This window comes from Trichosurus vulpecula, chromosome 3, assembly GCF_011100635.1.
Source record: "Trichosurus vulpecula isolate mTriVul1 chromosome 3, mTriVul1.pri, whole genome shotgun sequence".
NCBI classification, from domain to species: domain Eukaryota; kingdom Metazoa; phylum Chordata; class Mammalia; order Diprotodontia; family Phalangeridae; genus Trichosurus; species Trichosurus vulpecula.
In genome coordinates, this window is record NC_050575.1 from 252,848,106 (window position 1) to 252,870,194 (window position 22,089).

General features: G+C 36.2%; 1 protein-coding gene across 1 annotated transcript in view; it reads right to left on the reverse strand.

Moving 5' to 3' along the window:
* LOC118843733 (CUB and sushi domain-containing protein 1-like) overlaps positions 1-22,089 on the reverse strand; it is a 2,679,416-nt gene that overhangs the window by 138,569 nt on the left and 2,518,758 nt on the right. The window contains 1 exon segment of the mRNA XM_036751485.1: positions 7,669-7,863. Within this exon segment, the coding sequence (XP_036607380.1) occupies positions 7,669-7,863 (195 nt within the window).

The following is a 22,089-nucleotide window of genomic DNA, read 5'->3' on the forward strand; positions in this document are numbered from 1 at the left end:
TGGAGGACTACATAGTATAATTTTATGGGTCTCTGACTTTCTTTTGATTTATGCTTTAAATGGACTAATATGTAGAGAACATGGATAGGAATTTGTCAGGAGACCACCGACTAGTCAAATAAATTCCAGAGCCAACTTGGGAAATAGGTCACATTTATCATAGCAGTAGCTAATGAACAACAACCCAAAGTAGAGGCTGTAGGAAAACACCCTATATTAAATGCAGATTAACTCACAAAGTCTGTCCCCCCTATCATTTTATTCCTACTTAATGTATGTAACTGACCTTCTCTGAAACTTTATGAGGTCTATCTTATCTTGCTTGACATTTGGCAAACAGGAATACAGTACTCAAGGTACAGTTTTAACATTATGATTTACTACAAACTTCAGTGATCACATGGTTTGTGTACAGTTACAATAATATGGAAAAGATAAGGATGTAAAATCAAAAAGGTTGTATGTTTCAGAATACCAATAGGTGGTTGGCATAGGAGAATCATTTAGCCTAATGCTGAAAGGGGGACATTTAAAAAATCATCCCCAATTGTTCTCATTAACATTTTAATTAGCCACACATAATATTTTAAGGTGAAGTTATATAGGTCTGAGGTTCAATGCAAAATATAAATTCTCAATTATACTTTTTTGAATGTCATACAAAGTGCCACAGTTTGTACATTTCCTATTGAGTAAAACAAACCTGGAAATTTTGTATCTCTGTCTGCAGGCACTAACCATTTCACTTTGATCCTTGAGAGTCAATGTACAACTCAACAGGCATTAATCATTTGATGATAATGTTTGATGATGATAAAAATGAAAATGTGGCAATGACAGTGATTATGAAGCTGCTGAAGATGATGCCAATGATGATTTTGATGAATGACAAATCATTCTAACAGAATTGTACTCAAATCACATTAATGAAGAGGTTTCTTTCATTTTCTGGCAATTTTAGGATACTTAGTCAAGATGATTTAAAAGTTTCTAAGTTATATCTAAAATACTTATGTGAATGGTCCTCCTTTCATATAACACCATTCATTTAAATAGATAAAGTAAAATAAAAGTTTTCTTTAGGAGACTGGGTTTCCCCATATTTATGAGTTTGGTTCTGGAAGACCCAAAGGCCTTCCTTCCACCAAGTCTAGCAAAGAAGCCAATCACAACTGATCAGACATAAATCCTGTGCTTTTATACTTCTGGGGGACACTGAACTGTTATTTTACTCTATTTTGTATATACTAGTGATAACATTGTAATGCTTAGCAAAGCCAAATGTCAATGAATTTAAATAGAATCTAGATTTATACAACTTATTGTGAAATTTTCATTAAGCCTTTTCTCAAACATAACATGGACTTCACCTTGAGCTATGATTTTTTTTGGCACAATTGTAGGTTATATTTAAGATGATTGGTTCCTGTTTTGAAACTTGGGTACTAGGGTAAGTTGTGTTAAATAACAAAAGAGAAAAAGTAGAATGAAACTGTTACTTTTTTTCCTTTCATTTAGATGTGTCTGCACACCTTTAGTGATATTCTGACAATAGGCTCATTATATTTTTGCATCTTTTTCCCCTTTCTGATGGATAAAAACATCCCAGTCAGTATTATTTTCAAGTATATCTTCTAATGATATAAATAAAGTTTGCTGGCTTATAAAAATGGGCTGTTTTATCAAAGATTTCAGCAGCTAGATAATGGGATTACAGACGGGATCTATGTGTGTGTTCTGGTAACACAACTAACTAGATATGACAATCACAGGACTGATTTGGAAATACCTATATAATTGAAAAGGACGGCCAAGAAAAATAACTTAAAAAATGAATCTTTGTTTCCTCTCGCCTTCATATTTTTGCAAGTTACACTGATTTGCTTTCTTCCTCTTCTAATCAAAATGAATTCAATATTCACGCATTATTTCTGTTTGTAGATAGCTCCCAATTACCATTCTGTTAAGATTGCTTTTCTAAGGCTTTAACCAATTTTTGTTTATATACTGTCCCAAGGGGTAATCTAATTTCATTAACTGTAGCATCTTCTGAGCTGCTTAGAACATAGAATTATAATATTAAATGGGGGAAGGAGAAGGCTGTATATGCTCATTTCTTATTTTTCTGAATTCCACAACACTCAAGGTTGTTCTCTCTATTTTTAGAAATCATACTGTGACTCACATTCTCCCTCAGGACTCTAAAGTTAGAAATTCAAGACAGGAAGCTAGGTATTATTTTGTGCTAAAACAGGTTTCTACTACCATAGATCATATCTGTATATAATATTATGCTATCATAGATTTAGAGCTAGAAAGACCCTTAAAGGACATCTGTTCCAGTCCCCTCATTTTATAGATGAGGAAACTGAAGTCCATCAAGATTGGGTCTTGCTATTTATGATTTCAGAGGACTGATGATGAAACATACTATTCATTAAGGAGAAGTGAGAGATTTAGAGTGCAGAATGAGACTTTCTTTTATACGGCCAGTGAGGGAGTTTGTTTTGCTTGACTATGCATATTTGTTATAAGAATTTGTCTTTTTTTAAATTTCAGTGGGGCATAGGGGGAGAAACATATAAATATGTGTTTATATCTATATATATATTAGAGAAAACAGAGAGAGAGAAATAGAGGGAGAGAGGGAGGGAGGGAGAGAGACAGAGAGACAGAGAGAGAGACAGCGATAATCAGAGAGCAAGAGAGAGACAGAGAGACAGAGAACAAAAACTGAGGAATGCTACAAATCCGAAATGTTACGTGTACTTTCAGATAAGGTCATTGTATTAATATCTATTTTATTTTAAATGAATTTCTTACAAAATGGGAGTGATTTGCCAATATCTTAATGTAAAACAAAAGACATCATAAAACATTAAAAAAATAAAAAATTTCAATGTCTTGCTTAAGATCACAGAGATATTAATTAGCAATGCTAGAACTGGGTCCACTATCTTGTATAATCTTTCCACCAATCAGGTTCTTAATCCAGGCATAGTATGTATCGTATTATTGATGCTGCTGCTATTTAAAATAAGCATTTATTAACCACTCATATAACATGCTAGGTGCTGTTCTAAGTTCTTGAAATGCAAAAACAAGACTGAAAAAGTCCCTGCCTTGAAGAAGTTTACATTATATTGAAAGCAAACAACAGGGATACAGATAAATAACTGAAAAAAAATTGAAGCAATTTAAGGGACACTAAATGAGTATGAAAATCATGAACAGCCTCTGGTACGAGGTAGCTATTGAACTGGTGGAGGAAGCTAGCGATTCCAAAGTCAGGGAGGGAGAGGAAAGCAAACAGGTCAGTTTGGTTAAATATAGAGATGATGAAAAAAAGTCTTGTATAATCAGAAGAAAAATTGAAAGTGAAAATCTGGGAAGATTAGTTAGACATATATTAAATAAGAAACACATTAAATGCAAAATGACAATTTTTGTTATTCAGTCATATTCCTCATGTGCAACTCTTCATGATCCCATTTTGGGATTTTCTTGGCAAAGATACTGGAGTGGTTTGCCATTTTCTTCTCCAGGTCATTTTATAGATGAGGAAACTGGGACAAACAAGGTGAAGTGACATGTCCCAGTGTCACACTGCTAGTAAGTGTATGAGGCCAGATTTGAACTCGTGAAGATGAGCCTTCCTTATTCCAAGCCTAGTGCTCTCTCTACTGTACCACCTCACTGCCACAAAATTTGAAAATTTATACTTTTTTCCTAGAGGGATTACAGAGCAACTCAACCTTCTTTAGTAGGGTAATGACTTAGTCAGTATATGCTTTAGAAATATTAATGTAATAGTTATGTGGAGGTTGGACTGAAGAGGGGAGATACTTGAAAGAATAAAAAGAAATAGAAGGCTATTACAGTAGTCCAAGTGAAAGATAATAAGGTCCTGAAATAGGTCAGGGGTTGTGCAATTAGATAGAAGGGAAAAGATGTTATAGATTCCATGGAGGTAGAATTAATAATACCTGACAACTGACTAGACAAAGCTGAAAGAGAGAATGAAAAGTTAAGGATGATTCCAAGGCTGTGAAATGGGTTTACTAGAAGAATGGTGGCACCCTTGACTTCTGTCCACTATAGTCACCAAGAAATTGGGAGGAGGAGAGTGTTCAAGGAGGGAAGATAATATGTGTGTCCAGAGAGTGGGAGAGAGGAAGAGGAAAACACAGAAGGTATGGGGAGGAGATGAAGAGAGAGGAGGAGGAGGATAGAAAGAAGAAATAAAATGAGGACGAGGAAAACAAGTAGGTCCAGGAGAGGTAGGGAGAGGGGGAGAAAGGCATCAAATTTCATCTTTTACTACTGAACAATTTGGCATAAGGCTTAACTAGGTAATGGCTCTTCTTTAAGGAGAATATAAACTTAGAGACCCTATTAAATAGAAAACCCTATTAACTTATAAGATGATCAGGATTTAGTCAGTGTTCCTCAGAACTGTACATATAATGCAAATCATATTATGCTTATTAATCAACTTATTCACTCACACTGCACATATTCTAGAATTAAAATCATCATCATCATCATTATTATACTGGATCTGTGAATTCACTGGATAGGGAATTACCAGTGAAAGAACTTCCTCTACCCTCTGTATTGGTAATTAAGGCGGGACTTTTTTACTGTTTTAGAATGCTTTGATTAAGTCTTACTAGGTACAAAGCTCTAGGCACACACCCTTTTGCTAACTAGATGTAAAACCCCAGGCTCACACCCCTGTGCTGATTAGGTGTGAATCCTTCCAGCCCTGAACAGAGTATAAAAACTCAGAAGTTAGCATTTTGTCTGGGGCTCACTCATGGAGGAGTGTTGATGTGGAGACTCTGGGTAGCCGTTGTTAAGAGCCCCCCAGCTTTGAAGAAACCCAGATGTTTTGTTTGGGGGCTCCCACTCACTGGAAGAGTGGCAAGTGACTCTGTTCTACTTGGTATGTTTATAATGCATGTTTGTAATTTGTTTGTATTTGCTCTGAAGTTCAGGTTGTTGGCTTTTCCTTCAGAACTAAGTGAATGATATTTGTATGTGTGATTAAAGTGAGATTGTTAAGCCCTTAAAGTTACTTTCCTTAGTAAAGCAGATCAAAAGAATCTGTGCTGGCAGCTCTTGTTGCTGGTCTTGTTGGGTCTTACACCCCTATAGCAGCTGGTAGCCAAATTGTTGCTATACCCTCTACCAATTAGTCCTTGCTTTTCAAGTTATAGTCTTCTAGTGTTTACTAGAGCACATGAAAGTAAAGTTAACAGGCATTTAATAAGCTCCCACTATCTGCTGGACATTGTACTAAGCACTGGAGATACAAAGGGAGGCAAAACCTAATTTCTTCTCCCAAGGGGCTTACAGTCTAATCAGGAAGATAACATTAAAACAACTACATGCAATGAAGATGTAATGAGAAAAAGTCAGAAGTAATCTCAGAGGGAAGACATTAAGATCAAAGAAGACTGTGGACAACTTCTTGCTTAAGATGAGACTTTAGCTGAGACCTGTAGAAAGCCAGGGAAGCCAGGAGGTAGAAATGAGGAGGAAGATATTTCTAGTTGTGGGGACAGCCAGTGAAAATGAACAAATTCAGAAAATGGAGTGTCTTGTGGGAGTAACAGTAAGGACAGTGTCTAGATCCCAGAATATGTGCAGAAATATAAAGTTTAAAATGACTGTAAAGGTGGGAAGGTGCCAAGTTATGAAGGGCTTTAAAAGCCAAATAGACTATTTCCTATTTCATCCTGGAGACAATAGGGATACAATGGAGTTTAGTGAATAAGGTAATGTCATGGTTAGAACTGTAATTTAGGAAAATCAATTTGACAGCCAAGTGGAGGAAAGATTCTACTGGAAAGAGATTTAGCAGGGAGATCAAACAGCAGACTCTTGCAATAGTCTAGATATAAGGTGATGAAGGCCTACGCCAGCACAGTGAAAGTATTAGAAGAGAGGAAGAGGTGTATACAAGGTAGAAATTAAAGGATTTAGCAATTTATTGGACAGGAGTGAGGTGATAATGAAGAGCTGAGGGTGGCAGCTAGCTTTGCTAGCTGACTGTTAGACAATGTGCCAGTCAACTCTTTAGGCCAGTGGGGGAAAAATTCTCATAAAGTATAACTTTGTGAATTGTTTGACTTGGTACTATCATTGCCACTGACACTGGAAGTCAGCTGTGAGCCTTAGCACATACACATGGGCTCTGTTATTCTGTCTCAGTGGACACATATGATTGTCACCTTAAAACGCATCTTCTTATGGTATTTTTTTGTTCAGTCATTTCAGTCATATCTGACTCTTTGTGACTCCATTTGTAGTTTTCTTGGCAAAGATACTGGAGTGGTATGCCATTTCCTTTTCTAGCTCATTTTACAAGTGAGGTAGTGAGGCAAATGGGGTTAAGTGACTTGCCCAGGGTCACACAGCTAGCAAGTGTTTGAGACCAGATTTGAATTCATTGCTTTCTGACTCCAAGACTGGTGCTCTAGGCATTGCACCACCTAGCTGCCCTCCTCCTTATTTTATTAGTGGAAATTACACCTATCCTGAAGGTATGCCTAGCCATCTTGTTCCCAGTTAGTTCCTATTCTGTTTCTAATCCTGAAGTTCTGGCATGAGGTAGTGGCATCAGAAAGAACCAGTGTAGGGTCTGAGGAGTACTGGGGATAGTTGCATTGGTCCAGCTTCCTCTTTAACTATTAATAGGATTTTCCTAAGTAATCTGAGCCTTACAAAATCAAAGCTTCTGAATGAGGAATACAGCAGAAAGTGAGAAAAAGTAAAATCTTTTCCCTCTGATGTCCTCCTATTCCTCTTTCTAATAGGCAAATGTCTACATTGGACAATTAAGAAGTCTACCCCTCTTTTCCCTTCTCTCCATCTCCTCCACACACCAGTGTATATTCACACATACCTACCAGAGCACTTTAAAAATCAACAGTTCTGAACCTTTGGCTTTGTACTTTGCAATATTCCAGCTATATTTTAGATGTTTGCTGTATGACTAATGACAGCCTAACTGATATTTTTATAGAGAATATTATTTATTGTGAGTAATTTAATATCTTCATAATACATGTATATCTATAAATCATACTTAGTTTACTACTATTATTTCTGACACAGTCATTGGCTGAGCTTCTAATATTGTATGTAAGAACATAATCTTCCTTTTCAAGAATTTGTTATTAGAGATAACAATATCTTCTACATAAATATTATCTCTCTAGATTATAATTGGTTCTAAATGAGTCAGGGTATGACAAAAAGACTATCAACAACATAATTGTTAGACATGAATGAATTATATACTTTTTGATGCTTCATTGAAAACTTTTGACTGTTGCATTAATCTCTTGTAATCTTTGAGATTTTGAAAATGCTTATTAACAAAGAGAAAAAAATCATTAAAACTAATTTGTAATCTAATCTGACAAAACAATCATTCAAATTGTAGATGTATGTGTTGCCTAAGTATCTAAAGACAAACCAATATAAGTAGCATTGTGTATGAGTTAGAATAATGATGTTAAAATGATTAGTCTTCTTTTCCATTTACAGTAATAAGATAATAAAGTAACCAATTATCTTTAAAATAAGCATACTTTTACTTTCAGTAATGAACCCTAAAATATATACTAGCATTTTGGAAACCAGTTTGTTACTTACCCTTACAACTTGGCCTTTCATCTCCTACACTCCATGTTCCATTAGCTTGGCACTGTATGAGTCTTTGACCATCTAAATAATAACCAGGGCTGCAACTCAGTATGACTTGAGCTCCGTACTCATTCACTGACCCAGAGACCAGTCTCCAGATAACATGCTCTGAAAGTTGGGTCTCAATACTAGGGCAAGTCACCGCTAGGAAGGAAGGAAAGAAGAAAATTTGAGTACTCATACTTTTTCTGACGAAATCACTTCAGGGAAAATGAATCGTGGTTTCAGTCTTAAGGGTTCCTGTTCCATAAAACTGAAAATGCTAGCAATAGTTTTAACAAAATCCATGCTATTTCAGGCTTTAACAGATTTGCCATGGAAGCAGACAACTGTTTACAATAAATGTTTGAACATGCACATTAGATAATGACAAAATTTCAGAGCTGGTAGAGAGCCAAGAAGTAATCTTGTGCAATTTCACAGATGAATACACTGAAGTGCAAAGAGGGGTGACATGATTAGCCAGTTCCATAGTCAGGAACAGAACTCAGGTTTCCTAATTTGACTGATTTTTATGCTGAGTGGTCATATTTTAAGATGAGCACCCTGTGGGAATGGACTGTACTTTACATCTTTTGGTTTTTCTCAATAGTAATAAGTATAGTGCTGGACACATAGATGATTTTTACTGATGAAATAAATTGAGTCAAAAAAAGCCCTACCTTTCCTACCTAATCTCACATCATTTTCCTTCATGAATTCTTTGTTCTAACAAACCTGGACTCAGTTATTTCTTAAACTTGGCATTCCACCTCCCAATCTGAAACTCCTGCCATTGGAATCATCAACCTCACCCCTTCCTATCTCATACTTTTTCAACATCTGTGCATCTTAGGAATCTCATCTTCCTTGAAGGCTAAACTCTGGGGCCATTTCTTTTCTAAGTGCATTCCTGATTTCCACTCCCACAAGAACATTTGTTAGTGTTCTCTCTTTTCAAATTATCTTCCATTTATTTATCTGTTTAGACAGTATGTCTTATCAATAGAACAAAAGCTCCTTGGGGGCAGAGACACTTTAGTTTTGACTTCACATGGTTCCTGGCAAAGCACAGGTACTTATTTTTGTTGAACTAAATTAAGTTGAAATAAACTGAATAAATTAACTTCAAGGAATAAATGCACTAATATCCAAAGAACTCTCATCTCATTAGTCTCAGTTTCCCACAGTCAATCAATCAATCCATCAATAAAAATTTATTAATTACCTACTATGTGCCAGGCACTGTGCAAAATTTTGGTAATACAAAAAGGGACAAAAACAAGAAGAGTAAACCCTCAAAGAGTTTACAATCTAAAAAAGGAGACAACATGCAAAGAATATATTAAAAAAACAGACCATATAAAGGATAAATAGGAAATAATTTAAAAAGCGAAGACACTGAAATTAAGGGGAATTGGGGAAGGCTTCCTGTAGAAGGTACAATTTTGGTTGGGACTTAAAGGAAGCCAGAGAGGTCAGTAGTCAGAGTAGAGGAGAATGTTCTAGACATGGGGCATAGTCTGAGAAAATTCCCAGAGGTCAGAGATGGAGTGTTTTGTTTGTGGATTAAACCAGAGGCTAGCCACTGGATAAAAGAGTATGTGTTGGGGAGTAAGGTATAAGGAGACTGGAATGGTAATAGGGGGCCTGGTTATGAAGGCTTTTGGGTACCAAATTGAGCATTTTGGACTTGCTCCTGGATGTAATAGGAAAGCACTGGAGTTTCCTGAGAAGAGAGGGATGATATGATAAGGCCTGCATTGTAGAAAAATCACTTTAGTAGTTGAATGAATGATAGATTGGAATGGGAAGAGACTTGAAGAAGGCAGACCCACCAGTAGGTTACTGCAGTAATCAAGGTGAGGTAATGAGAGTTTGTACTGCTGAAACAGAGGAGGAAAGGAGGCATCTTCAAGACATGCTGCAAAGGTGAAATCAGCAGGTCTTGGCAACAGCATGGATATAGAGGGTAAGAAATAGAAAGGAATTCAGGATGCTTTGTTCAGAAGCACACATGTAGGCAGGAAGGTGACAAATGGCGGGAGTGATCCAATGCTTAGGCTTGGCTGGGCTTAATTTGAAACATGTTAAGAAGGCTAGGGATTCAAGAGGGGAAGACAGTGTAGAGATGAATTGGTTCACCAAGGAGGCAAGATGGAGAAAAGAGGAGAGAGTGGCTTCTACAGGGCAGATGGCCTGAAAGAGAATTGAGGTATCAAAGAATTGGAGGTCATGATATGGATGAAGAATCCAAGGCAAGGCAAAGGAGAGGAAAAACCCAAAAGATTTTGGTCATATTAGGGGATGGTGGAGGTAGTACCTTTGTGGGTTATGGCAAGATCAAGGTTATGATCATAGGTATAATAACATAATATTTTTGTTATTAAGTGTTAACCAGCTAGGAAGTTTTTGAACAAAAACTATAATGTTCTAATTTTACTGATGAAACACATCAAAGAATTTAAATGAAAAATTGAACACATGCACATACAAAGTATGTGTTAGTTAATTTAAGGTTGTATCTTTTATAATTGAATCTTCTGGGACAACATTTAATAGAAATCCTATTTGGTTATTACCTTGTGATACGCAATTGACCTCATAGCTCTTTGAAGGTCATGCCAATGGAGAGTAAATTCTATCAGGTAGGTATTGAGTAAGCTGGGAATGCTTTCAGTATATACCTGTGATATTCTGTATTTTTTTGTCTAAGATCCAATATAACTAAATTTAGAGAAATCCTTTACTAGGTTGGTTGCAGGGGGATGAATTGTTTAGCCATGCCAGTCTCAAAGATCATCAACTCAGTTGCAGCGTGGTTTTGATTTGCATTAGCTGAAAAAAATCTCAGCTCCTTGAAGTATTGGATAATTTTAGAGAGGAAGAACATGGGATTATAGGATCACAGAGTTGTAATTGAGAAGGACCTTAGAAGGCAATGAATTAAAACCTCTCATTTTTCATATAGTTCTTAGAATAATACTGTTAATCTCAGTGAACTACCCACATAATTGGGCTTTGCAGTATATTAGACAGCAACTCAACACTTCATAAATCCAAAATTTCAATCCTTTTACACTTGGTAGATAGTCTTGGTTGAAAAAGAAAAAAAACACATCTCCTTGTGGCTTCTTGGCGTAAGCTACAATGAACTTTCCTAGGTTGATCCTTTAATGCTGAATGTGCCTCACCACTCTATATTCAATACTTTGTGCTCCTTTGGCATTATCAAAGTTCAAGGTTGCCTCCCTGAGTTGCTGTCAGATTAAAACTTCAGCCAACTCTGGTAAAATTAATTGAAGAATGAGGCAGATAGGTGGCGTAATGGCTAGAATTCTGGAGTTGGTACCAGGAAGACCTGAATTCAAATCAAGCCTTAGGACACTTACTAGCCATGTAATCCAAGCAAATCACTTCATTTTTCTATAGACATTACACAATTGTCAGGGATCTACAATTCTCTCTTTCTAGCTCTCTGCTACTGCAAAATATGTTGTTAGGGATATTTGGTTGTATATGGGACCTTTCTTTCTTTTATCTCAACAGAGTACATCTCAACCAAAGGGATCTCTGGGTCAAAAGGCATGGACATTTTAGTCATTTTCTAATTCCAGAATAAATTATTATTTAATCACTGTCTTCCTTACAGAAAGGCTGAAACAATTCACAGTTCTAGTAACAGTTTATAAGTATTTCTTTCTATCTACAACTTCACCAATAATTTCATCTTTGTCATATTTTATAATTTTATGAGCATGAAATGAAACCTTAGAATTATTTTTATTTTAACATTTGTTATAATTGGGGATTTAGAACCATCTTTTATACATAGTTGTTAAAAGGCTGTGATTCTTTGGCAATTATTTGTTCATATACGGTGACCACTTCTCCATTGAGAAATGGTTCTTGTTCCTATAGATCTGTACTCGTTTCCTACATATCTTTGATATTAGATCCTTATTAGTGACATTTGATATATTTTCCCAACTGACATTTTCCTTTCTTACTCTAATATTTTGTTCATGCAAAAACTTAAATTTCATGCAATAAAAATTATCTGTTTCATCTTTTATGATCACTTCTGTTCCTTGTTTGGTTAAACTTTCTCAAGCTATAGCTGTGAAAAGTTACCTAATCTGTTTTTTGTTTGTTTGTTTGTTTTATGTTTGATATTCAGGTCCTACATCCATCTCAAGTTTACTCTGGGATATTTTGTAAGATGTTGGCCTAAGTTTAAATTCCGCCAAGTTGATTTCCAATTTTTTTAGTAGTTCTTATCTTATTCTTACTTTTTAATAGGTTCCACTAATTTTCTTTATACTTTGTTAACCAGCACAAAAATACTTTTGATTATTATTGAATTGTAATGGAATTTGAGGCCTAAAGTACAATTTCTTCAACATCATGAATTTTAAAATTATATCTCTTGAGACTTGAGAGACATTTAGTTTCTTCAAATGATTTTGCTCTCATTTTCTCTAGCTCTACAAAGTTTCCCTTGGTAGTCTGACTGGCATAGCACTAAATCTACAAATTACTTCAGGTAATGTCAGAATTTTTATGTTGGCATAGTCTAGTCTAGTCATGAGCACTGAATGTCCCTCTCATTATTTGTCATTTTCCCACTTTTTTGAAGGGTGTTTTACATCAACACTTTTGAAAGGGATATAATTATGACTAGAATTTGTCAGTCAAAGTACAAGAAAAAACAAGGCAAGAATTTAATTGATTTAAAACTCAATAATTAGCCAATCCAGATGCCTGGCCAAATAGATTGCCAGGCCAGATGAAAGGAGAAGATGACCAGTAGCTCCAAAACAATTTTTAAAAAGACATCCATCTTTCCTTGGCTTCACCTCAAACTCTGAGGAGAGCGGAAAAAGGCCTTGTTTCAAAAATGTTCAGATTATATTCTATAACCTTGAAAAAATCTAGTGACAACAATACTTTCAATTTGATATAACTCTGAAAAGTAGCTCATCTAGCCTTTAAAGAAAGCTACCTTCTTGTTGCAGTACATTTGATAGCAGAACATTAGACGTGGCCCATATACTAAACACATTCTTAGCACTTAATAAAATAAATAACACAAGATAAAAATGCTTAAGATCAGAAAACTGGAACCTAGCAATGAATGAACAGTGCAGGGGAGCCATGAACACATTTTATTTAACCTGTGAATGCCACTATGATATCTGAGTGTTCCATTTATACAATTTTGCTTAAGGAATATTGGCTTTTAATTTTACAATGAATGATTCTGATTTATTAGGTTTCTTTCAGTCAGTGGCAAAAGCAAAATGCTAACATCCTCTTTTTTAGCATTTTCAGGTCATGAAGGCATTGAAACCATGGGTAAACTTACCTTCCTCCCCTCTTTCCCCCACCCCAATATTATAGCCATTTGTCATAAATACTCAGGGATAATTAAATCTAGTTGCTATGCTAAGGATGCAATTGTTTCTTTTTTACACTGATGTTTTTCACTGAGTTTCATATAAGTGTAATTTATTCCCAAGTTTAAATTACGTAAATATAATTACATTTGTCAAGTGGTGATCTGCTATCATTGAAATAGAATGATTTAATCATATTGTTTCTAAACTGTTCCTATAGACAACTAATTCAGAGAAATTCATCTTAGCATTCTCTGTCTAGAAATATAGTTGAGGGAAAGAGAACAGGAAAAGAATCTAGTTTTCTGAAAGTTGGAAGAAAAGAAATATGACTTGCTAGAAATAAACAAAAACAATGTTTTAATTTATTTTAATAAATTATAACAGGTTCAGAGCAGTCTCTGTAATTGGCACTAGGCACAGTATTTTGATTTGATTTCACACAAGCATTCTTTACTGCTGCTTTATGAACCACTGTCACAAGTGCTACAAATTTAAATTATTTGACTTTGAAGAAACTATATCTGCTGTACAGAAAATTGGTTGGTTGGGTGCTTGTTGTCCTTCATTCTTGTAAAGGACCAAAATGACATCCCCATGCTAAAGTCAAGTTTCAATGCGTGCAACTGTGGCTGATGCGACCAACATGAGCTTGGAATGCTCTACCACAGGTCAGGCACAAATAGCCCATGTGAACATTTGTGGTGGATTCTCTAAATCTGTGCATCATGCATTTCCTTTGAGTTGTTTCAATTCTGCTTTGCTCATAGAGCACAGCACCTTCTCTGATGTGGGAACGCCATGCTGAATGGTCCTATGCAAGTATCTCCCATGTCACACAATCAATTCCAAAGTTCTTGAGAGACCTTGAGAGTGTCCTTGTATCACTTCTAACCACCATGTGAGTATTTGCCCTGTGTGAGGTCTCCATAAAATAGTCTTTCTGGAAAGCTTACATTTTACATTCGAATGACATGGCCAGCCCATCAGAGTTGTGCTTTCTGAAACAGAGTATGGATGCTTGGCAGTTTAGTTCAAGTAAGGACCTCAGTGTCTGGTACCTTATCCTGCCAAGTGATCTTCAGAAACTTCTTAAGACAATTCAAATGCAAGCGATTCAGTTTCCTGGCATGGTGCGGGTACACTCCAGGTTTCACAGGCATAAAACAATGAGGTCAGCACGATGGCTCTGTAGACCTTCAGTTTGGCAATCAGTTTAATACCTTTTCTATCCCATACTTTCCTTCGGAGCCTCCCAAACACTGAGCTAGCTCTAGCAATGTGCGTATCAACCTCATTATCAATGTGTATATCCCTGGAAAGTACACTACCAAAGTATATGAACTTATCCACAGCATTCAAAACTTCTCCATTTGCTGTAACTGATAGTTCCATATTTGGATGGTGTGGTGGTGGCTGATGGAGCACCTGTGTCTTCTTGGTGTTAGCTGTTAGGCCAAAATTAGCACAAGCAGCAGAGAAGTGATCCATACTTTGTTGCATCTCAGATTCAGAGGCTCCATTGAGTGCACAATCATCCACAAACAGAAAATTATGCACCAATACTCCTTCCGCTTTGGTCTTGGCTTGTAGCCTTTTCAAGTTGAAAATTACTAATAAATAAAGAGAGATTAACGCAACTCTGAGGTTTAACCTCTTACTGATAAGTTTTGAAAAGTTGACAAAAAAGGGAAAGTGATAAATATTGGAGGAACTGTGAGAAATGAGGCACAATGATGCATTGTTCATAGATCTCTGAACTGGTGTAGACACTCTGGAAACCAATTTGGAAGTATGCCTAAAATGTTTCTAAATGCTGCTTACTATTTGACCCCACAATAGCACTAGTAGGTCTATACCTTAAAGAAATCAAAGAAATAGGAAAGGTACCCATATGTACAAAAATATTTATAGAAGCAATGGCAAAGAACTGGAAATTAAACTGGGGAATGGTTGAACAAATTATGGTATATAAATGTAATTAAATATTGTGATTAAAAAAAACTGAGAAGAATGTTTCCCTGAGGAACCTGCGAAGAATTGTATGATCTGGTGGAAGAGTGAAGTGAGCAGAATTAGGAGAACAATATGTCTATATCTATATCTGTATTTATATCTATACCCATATCTATATCTGTATTGTAGCAACAACAATGTAAAGACAAGCAACTTTAAGAGACTTAAGAACTTTGAATAATGTAGTGACCAACCACAATTGTATGGGACTGAGGTAGCCACACTGTAGAAACACTTATTAGGAAGCATACCATCAACCTCTAAAAGAGAGGTAATGGACTCATTGTACGCAATGACACATTTTGGGGGGAGAGAAAGACATGGACAATGAGGGAATATGTTATACTTGGCAATGTATAATTATAACAAGGTTTGGCTTTTCTTTATTTTTCCCCAGTGAGGAGGGAAGGGGAGGGAAGGAGGGCAAGAAAATACATTTTTGTTAATTTAAAAAATAAAGTAAATGAAATAAAATATATGAGGTTAAAAAGAAAGCATGGGAAAACAAGAGACAAAGAAGACCATAAAATGCAAAATGGAAATATTTTGGCTGCACAAAATTTAAAAAAAATTTGCACAAAGCCAAAGCAGCTAACATTAGAAGTAGTAGAGGAGATAGAAGAAAAAAAATATTTGCAGTAAGTTTCTCTAATAAATATCTTATATCCCAGGTATATTCAGACCTAATTTAAATATTTAAGAATAAAAAACATTCCCCAAATGGTCAAAAGATATGAATCAGATCGGTAGGACTACTCAGATCTTGCCGGAAAAGCCTTCAAAATGTGACATAGGATAATATCTCTCTCTCTCTCTCTCTCTCTCTCTCTCTCTCTCTCTCTCTCTCTCTCTCTCTCTCTCCTCCCCTCACCACCTCAAGATAATGAAGGTTAGGTAAAGACATAAGGCAAACGATTCTATGCATGCACAAATGGAAACTAGTTCTATTTTATTTCTAATGCCTCAGAGTCAAGTTCTCAAAGCCTGAATGTCTTTTAATGGGTTTCATTGTTTGTGTCTTTTTTTTAACAGTTTACCACAGTGCAAGAAATCTCATATTTCTATCATTAGTGATATTCTTTCAAATGGTATTGATTTTCAGGAGATTTTATATGGCCCATAGAGTGCTGAGTTGTCATTTTTTGTTTATTTGTTTGTGTGTATGTTTTTGACTCATTTGGGTAGAGCTTATAGGCACTTTTCTAATATACATATTGCAGCAAAAGACTAAACTTGGGTTAATGTCCTCCACTGCAAACAGCTATTTGCAAATACATTCATTTGGTACCTGCTTCTTTTTCAAAAGAAAATATTTTTCTTAACGTAAGATCCTATGCTTCACTGAAATTCCTATAAAAATGCTTAGTTCTTAGCAAACTTGTATATGATAATGGGATGCACCATTAAGGGAACTTATTGATCACGTATTCCTAACATATTTATTTTATAGAGGAGGAAACTGAGGCCAAGTCAAAGTGACTTACTGAAGGTCAAACAGCTAATAACTAGTCAAGACATGATTAGAATCTAAGGCTCTTAATTTCATTTCCAAGGCTCTAACCACTGTCATGGCACCCTAGAATTCAAGAGTGATATTCAAGAAGCTAATTCTCTTACTAACCCAGAATAATGAGTTAAGAAACTAAGGAGACCTTGGTTCAAAAAAATCTCAAACCAAACCAAATAACAGAAACAACAACAAAAGAACCAATGTCTTATATTAGACAATAGGTCTAAGCATAATCCAACAAAGTTGCTAATCATCATTCCTAATTATCAGAGGACAAGGGATATTTCTGGCTTTTATCTCTAGTACTTAGCACAGTGACTGGCATATAATAAGTGCTTAATGCATCCGTGCTGATTGATTATCAGACTATAAGATTCTAAGAATTAGGGATATGTGTGTATGTGTGTGCATGCGTGTGGTTGTGGTGCTCCACAAAACCTAGCACAGCACTTTACATTGTAGGTGCTTGATGATGTTTGCTGATTAGCTTTTTAATAAATACTAGTCTCAGTCTTGAGCCATAACATTCATGACCTATATGAGTATTACGCAAGCCTACAAATAAGTGACCTAGTCAAACTGTTTGCAAGGCCAGCTTTTTTGACTGTGGGGATGATCTACAGGATCAAAGGTATATTGATTTAGAGTAAGAAGGGCTCTTAAAGGAAATTGAGTCTTAACCCCTCATTTTAAATATAAAGACACCAAGGTTTACAGAGGTAAGTGATTTACTCTGGGTCTGAGTAAGGATTCAAAGACAGGTCTTTCCATCAATTTATTCACTGCACCACACTTTTTCCTCTATAAGAGTTTTCGAGTCCATCAGTCCAGCTCTCTCATTTTACAGGTAAAAAAAATTAATGGAGAGAAGTGGCATAACTTTCATAAGAGGCTGAATTTCACGCCCAAGTCCTCTGACTGCAAATCCAGCACACTTTCCACTCTATCACACTGCCATGCCATATCAGGACTGTTCTTCTCATGGACCTACTTTCTCTCTGACCCTGCTTTTATTAAGCAATGTTCAATTTGCTGGCCTGTGTGGACAGTAGGATAGAGGGTCATGTGAATAAGACTTTTTTCCTACTTATATTATGACTTAAGTCAGATAGTCTATGTTTTGAGTTTTCCTTTGCAGAATCTTTGTGAGGAAATGGAATTACCAATAGCACACTTTGAACTACAGGGCTGGCCAGAGAATACAACAGGGTGGTGTAGTAGATAGAATACTAGAAAGTCAGAAAGACCTGAGTTCAAATCTGGTCTCAAACACTTATAAGCTATGTGACCCTGAGAAAGTTGCTTAACCTCGGTTTTGTCTGCCTCAGTTCCTCAACTGTAAAATGCGGATAATAACAGCAGCTACCTCCCAGGGTTGTTGTGACATCAAATGAAATAATATCTCTAAGATGCTTGTAAAACATAAAACATTATATAAATCAATGTCAATGGGAGGGTCTATTGCATGGAGTGGAGCAGAGCCCAGCTTGGGCTGTGCCAGGACCAACCAGACCAGGAGCCAGGCGGAACAGGCCTTAGCGCCCTGAATCAGTGAGCTGTGGCAGTTACCAGACTTCTCAACCCACAAACACCAGAGACAACAGAGAAGCTTAGTGGGAAAAGCTGCTGGGACAGAGCGAAAGGAGTTTGCCTTTGGCCACTGCCCTGGGGGCAGCCAAGGTGATGAAGCTCTCTGGTTGGTCCAGGCACAGCTCACACTGGGCTCTGCTCCACTCCCAGTTCCATGCGGTAGACCTTACCCCGTGACCATCCAGGTTGTCCTGGGCTGGAGCCCAGCTTCCCTTTGCTATTTTGTGGGTGCTGCAGCTTTAGAATTTGTTCAGAGATGTTTTTATAGGTGTTTGGAGGGACCTGGCTTTCCAGCTGCCATCTTGGCTCCACCCCCCCCCACCCCTCAGCAAAGGTTTTGGTGAATTATCTCATACTATTTTTGTGTAGAAGATAGAGATATGGATTTGACAATAATAGAATCAGATATATTCATAATTAGTAGAATAGTCAGATTCAAACATAGTTGTTAATAAGTCATTGTTAACAAAACAGAAATTCTGTTTAATATGCCAGGTATTTGAGCCTGGCCCTGCAATTCTCAATATTTTTGTCAATGAGTTAAACAAAAGTATGTGACATGTGCATCAAAGAAATGTCACAAAGCTGGGAGCAATAGTTACACTGGATAACAGTCAAGATCCAAAAGTATCTTGACAGACTAGAGGACTGGGCAGAATCTAATTAGATGAAATTCAACAGGCATAACTGTAAAGTCTTGCACTTGGGTGCAAAAAGTCAGTCTAATCAATATAATATGGGGAAGTTATCAATAGGCCACAGTTTTTTTTTTTCTGTAAAAGATCTTGAGATTTTAGTAGACTTCAAACTCAGTAAGTCATGTGGCAGCCACAAAAGCTAACATGATCTTAGGATACATTAAGAGTACCACTTCAAGGAAGGTGAACTATCTCTCCACAGCTTGAGTACTGAGACCAATTCTGAGTACCCTGCTTTAAAGAGGATATGACGAACTAGGGACTGTCCAGAGGGGAGCAAGCAGAATAGTGAAGGGCCATGAGTTCATGATATTTGACACTCGGTTGAAAAACCTAGGAATATTTAGTCTGAAAAAAAAGATAACTCAGGAAAGACATGGTAGCTGTATTTAAACATTTAAAGGGCTGTCATATAAAGAAGGGATTAAACCTTATCCTTTTGGTATCAGAAGGCAGAAACAGGAGGAAGAGGAAAAATTGCAAAGAGGCAAATTTAAGCTTGATATCAGTAAATAATTTCTTGACAGTTAGAGCTGCTCCAAAAACTAATGTTTTTTTCCAAGAAGTGATGGATTCTTCCTCCTTAGAGACCTTAAGCAGAGACAAGATGATTACTTGTGGTTGGGTATGTAGTAATGGGAATTTTTTTTCAGGTGTGAGTTGGACTAGATGGCCACCAAAGTCTCTCCCAACTCTCAAATTTTGTCATTGAAAAAAAAATCCTATTTCTTTCTAAGCATTTAGAATATGTTTTTAGACCATGGCTGCTCATATCAAAGTATTTTCTTAATCCAGACTTGGAAAAGGCAAGAGAGATAGGACAATGCCTATTTAATTAAACAAAATAAGAAACAAACAAAAGAAACATTTCAAACACAAGAAACTCCTAAACTCCATTCTCCAGGTAACATAATTTGAAGCCAGAAAAGCTAAAATCTGCAAAAGTAGGATTAGGCTAATTCTATTTGGCCCTAGCAAGCAGAAAGAGGAGCAATGGATGGATGATGAAAAGAAGCAAATTTAGACTTTACACCAGAAAAAAATAATTCTTGGGGCAGCTAGGTGGCACAGTGAGTAGAGCACTGGCCCTGAAGTCAGGAGGACCTGAGTTCAAATCTGACCTCAGACACTTGACACACTTACTAGCTGTGTGACCTTGGGCAAGTCACCTAATACCAATTGCCCTGCCTTCCTCCCTGCAAAAACAAAATTATAATTCTTGTTTATTAGAGCTGTCCGAAAGTGGAACAGGCTTCTTTGAATGGTGAAGGATGTCCCCTCCTTGAAGATTTTCAGGCAAAGATCAATAATCACCTTGGGGTTTATATTATAGTAACATTTTGGGGGAGAGGAACATTGTACCAGGTAGAAAACAAGATTCCTTCCAACTCACAAATTGGTGATTCTTTAACAAGCCCAGTAAAACTTACATTATTGGTTCACATTACTCTAGTAATATTACACTACTTATTAATATCCAAGACTCTAATTACTACAAATAGAAAATGATTTTGCCTGTTTCGGACGTTACTTTGATTAGGTTGTGTTTTTAGACAGAATATCTGAAAGCGGCCAACATTCCTAAAACGACAACAGGCCAAAGTACCTGTTTCACAGCTGATGGCAAAGTTTTTCATGCCATTGTATAATGTCTTCTTATTTTAGTATTGATCTTTTTTTCAAGTTGAAAATGATAGCATTTCCTTAGATTTTTTTATGGGTAACATTCTATCTAGTTATATTAATGAGAGGTAACTCCAAATCCTGAAAACTTCAGCAGTAAATTTAACTTTTTAATAATAATTTGTTATTATTTATGTAATTCTTTACTTGAGGTTTGAAAATTGTTTTATATACATTACTTTAATGGATTTTTCCAAAACTTCTGTGAGATTTGTACTATTGATATTATCACCACATTACAGATGAGGAAATTGAGAGACTTTGGAGAAGTGAAGTGACTTGCTAATATTACAAAATTTGTCTCAAAGGTAAGATTTAAACCAAGTCTACCACTCTTCTTACTACAACATATTGTCTCTGCATACAACTATTCACAAGATATATATGGTTTAAATAATCTCAAAGAGAATAGTAAGGGAGGAGAGTGGGGAATATCAGCAAAAGACTAATGCAGAAATTGAATTTGTGCTGAGTACTGAAGGAAGCCTGGGAAGCCAGAAGGTGGGGGTGAGGAAGAAAAACATTCCAGGGATGGTGAGAGCCCATAAAAAAGTCATGAAGTGGGGAAATGAGTGCTCTAGATGAGGAACAGCAAGAAGGTCATTTCTGGAATCACAGAATAACCCGAACAGAATAAAATGTAAGAAGACCAGAAAGATAGAGAAGTGCCAGCTTGCTATAGGATTTAAAAAACAAATCGAGGATTTTATATTCAATCCTGGAGATAATAGGGAGCCACTGACTTTTATTGAATATGGAGTTAGTCAGACCTATATTTTAGGAAGATCGCTTTAACAATTCAGAAATGACACATTTGCTATAAAATGCATTCTGAAGTACTCCTTTCATTAATGTTTTTCACCCTTAAACACATTTTGTAAGGCACCTGCCTTTTATCACATCAGATAAGTAGTAACCAAATTAAAGTTCAAAATGTACTTTTCTTCAAAGAACTAAATCCATGAACAGCAAATGAAAACTGATTTTTTTTTGGTCCCAGAATGGAGGCAGTTTCATAAGCAGGTTTCACAGGACTCCTGATAAATTCTTACAACAAAGGCTCTAGTGAAAATAGCATTACACCAGATATTTATTACCAAAGTAACAAGGGTATATTTAAGAAACCAATATAGAACTGACAGGGAAATAGACTGGCTAACCTGATAGGTATTTCTATTTCTACTTCCTATGTTCCAGTGAGAGAGGAAAAAAAAAGTAAGGTTTATCCCATTATATCTTCTGGTCCTTTGATAACAAAAAAAAAATTACTCAATAGACACAGGTGTAATACATTGTTCAATTAAGAGAAAGACTATGGCTAAATTATAAATATAATTACTAATACACATACCATAGCGTATCAGAATTACAAAGGACATCAGAGGTCATCCATCTAGCTCAATTCATACATGGACAGGAATCCCTATCTTGTTTTGGACAGTCTGTCCTCTCAATATTGTCTAGGATGGTGTTTTGTTTTGTTTGTTTTTTGGGG